The sequence below is a fragment of the Piliocolobus tephrosceles genome, unplaced genomic scaffold, assembly GCF_002776525.5.
Source record: "Piliocolobus tephrosceles isolate RC106 unplaced genomic scaffold, ASM277652v3 unscaffolded_4795, whole genome shotgun sequence".
Taxonomy (NCBI): Eukaryota; Metazoa; Chordata; class Mammalia; order Primates; family Cercopithecidae; genus Piliocolobus; species Piliocolobus tephrosceles.
In genome coordinates this window covers 1-1,963 of record NW_022331824.1, presented here as the reverse complement: position 1 = coordinate 1,963, position 1,963 = coordinate 1, and the positions used below count along the sequence as shown (strand labels likewise).

Here is a 1,963-nt window from a genome sequence, read left to right as displayed (position 1 = left end):
AGACACTGCGGGAACTGGAGAGGCTGCGGGAGCTGGAGAGGATGCTGAAGCTGGGGTGGGAAGCCCTCTACGAGCAGCAGGCGGAGCCACACAGCAGCCTCGAGGAACTAGTGGGTTGCCCCACCTGGGGAGCCCGCCCTCTTCCCTAGCCCTCCAGGCCTTTGTTTCCCCACTTGTAAAATGGGGCATTGTAGCCCTCACATGAAATGGTACTTCTAAAGGCACCTGTGAGCCAGAGCCCTGCTCTGATGGCTGTGGGAGAGATGTGATGATTTTTCTAACCTGCCTCCACCCTTCCCGGTGCTATGGGAGGCAGACACCAAGTTCTGGGGTCTCCAGCTATAGTGGGTGGCCAATGATTGCTTCTCTCTGTCCAGAACAACGAGAACAAGAGCGCACTGCAGTTGGAGCAGCAAGTAAAGGAGCTGAAGAAGCTGGGCGAGCTGAAAGACAGGGTAACCTCTGACCCATCCAAGAAGGGCTGCGAGGTGGTCACCAGCATTTGGGGAGGGGAGGTGCCAGGCCAGAGGCAGCTGCAGCCTGGGGACCGGTGACCCCAGCAATCTCCAGAGCAGTCCTATGACTGTTTCTTGCTTCCTACCCTCTGAGTTTTAGAGGTGGGGAGCCCTGGGCTCCCCCCAGGTCTGGACATCATTATCCCAGCTAGAGGCATGGAGCCCTGGAGTCACAGGGGAAGAGACAGTGGTATAAGAGGTTGGCCGGATGCGGTGGCTCAAGCCTGTAATCCCAACACTTTGGGAGGCCGAGATGGGTGGATCACCAGGTTAGGAGATCGAGACCATCCTGGCTAACAGAGTGAAACCCCGTCTCTACTAAAAAATACAAATAACTAGCCAGGCGAGGTGGCGGGCGCCTGTAGTCCCAGCTACTGGGGAAGCTGAGGCAGGAGAATGGCGTAAACCCGGGAGGCGGAGTTTGCAGTGAGCTGAGATCCGGCCACTGCACTCCAGCCTGGGCAACAGAGTGAGACTCTGCCTCAGAAAAAAAAAAAAAAAAAAAAAAGGCTCCTGATGTTGGGTGAGGTGGCTCATGCCTGTAATCCCAGCACTTTGGGAAGCTGAGGCAGGAGAAAGGTCAGGAGTTTGAGCCCAGCCTGGCCAACATGGCAAAACCTCATCTCTACTACAATTTCAAAAAAAATAATAATAATTAGCCAGGCCTGGTGGTGCATGCCTGTAAGCCCAGCTACTCAGAAGGCTGACACTTGAGAATCATTTGAGCCCAGGAGGTGGAGTTTGCAGTGAGCTGAGATCGCACCACTGCACTCCAGCCTGGGACACAGAGTGACACTGTCTCAAAACAAAACCAAACGGACTCCTTAGATTCAAAACAAAACCAAAGACTCCTTAGATTCAAACTGGATTCCGGCCTCAGTTCCACTGGTTATCATTCAACTACCTTGCATCTCTACGTCTGTGTTTCTTTAACTTAAAAAGGAAGTTAGTGTTTTCCTTGCAGAGGTGCTCAGGATTAAATGAGATAAAACATGGAAACAGTAGGCATGTAGTACACTTAGCAGATGGTGGTTGGCTCTCCTTGCTATTCCACCAGTCTGTGGCCTGCAGTTTAAGTGGTGGGGAAAAGGATGTAAGATTTGAGGCTGAGGAAGGACTCATGGGGTTCTAGGCAAGGAAGGCAGTCTCTTAGGCCTGGAGCAAGGGAGCAGGGGCCTGGGGAGGCCACAGAGCACCACAGTGCCCTTGCTACCCTATTAATGGGCCAGGAATCTGGAAGCCAACTACCAAATTCCCTCATGCCCAGGGTCTTCCTGCAGCTAGAGCTGAAGAGCCAAGAGGCTCAGAGTCTGCAGCAGTAGGGAGACCAGTACCTGTGTCACCTGCAGCAGCATGTGGTCGCTTAGCAGCAGGTGGCCACTTATCAGCAGCTGACCTCTGAGGAGGTGCTGCACAGGCAGTTACTGCTGCAGACCCAGCTCCTGGAC

At 53.7% G+C, this 1,963-nt stretch overlaps 1 protein-coding gene across 1 annotated transcript; it reads left to right on the top strand.

Annotated features, from left to right (window-relative positions):
• The first annotated feature begins 6 nt into the window (after nucleotides 1-6).
• Nucleotides 7-817, top strand: LOC111532025 (golgin subfamily A member 6-like protein 9). Its single transcript, XM_023199283.2, has 2 exons — nucleotides 7-110; nucleotides 378-817. The coding sequence occupies exons 1-2, from the start codon at nucleotides 42-44 to the stop codon at nucleotides 552-554; spliced, it is 246 nt and encodes an 81-aa protein (XP_023055051.2). The 5' UTR covers nucleotides 7-41; the 3' UTR covers nucleotides 555-817.
• Nucleotides 818-1,963: the final 1,146 nt, after the last annotated feature.

Bases quoted from the DNA above. Each gene is read 5' to 3' on its own strand.
- LOC111532025 (XM_023199283.2), top strand. From the start codon at position 42: ATGCTGAAGCTGGGGTGGGAAGCCCTCTACGAGCAGCAGGCGGAGCCA. The intron at 111-377 runs GTGGGTTGCCCC...CTCTCTGTCCAG, and splicing joins ACAGCAGCCTCGAGGAACTA to AACAACGAGAACAAGAGCGC.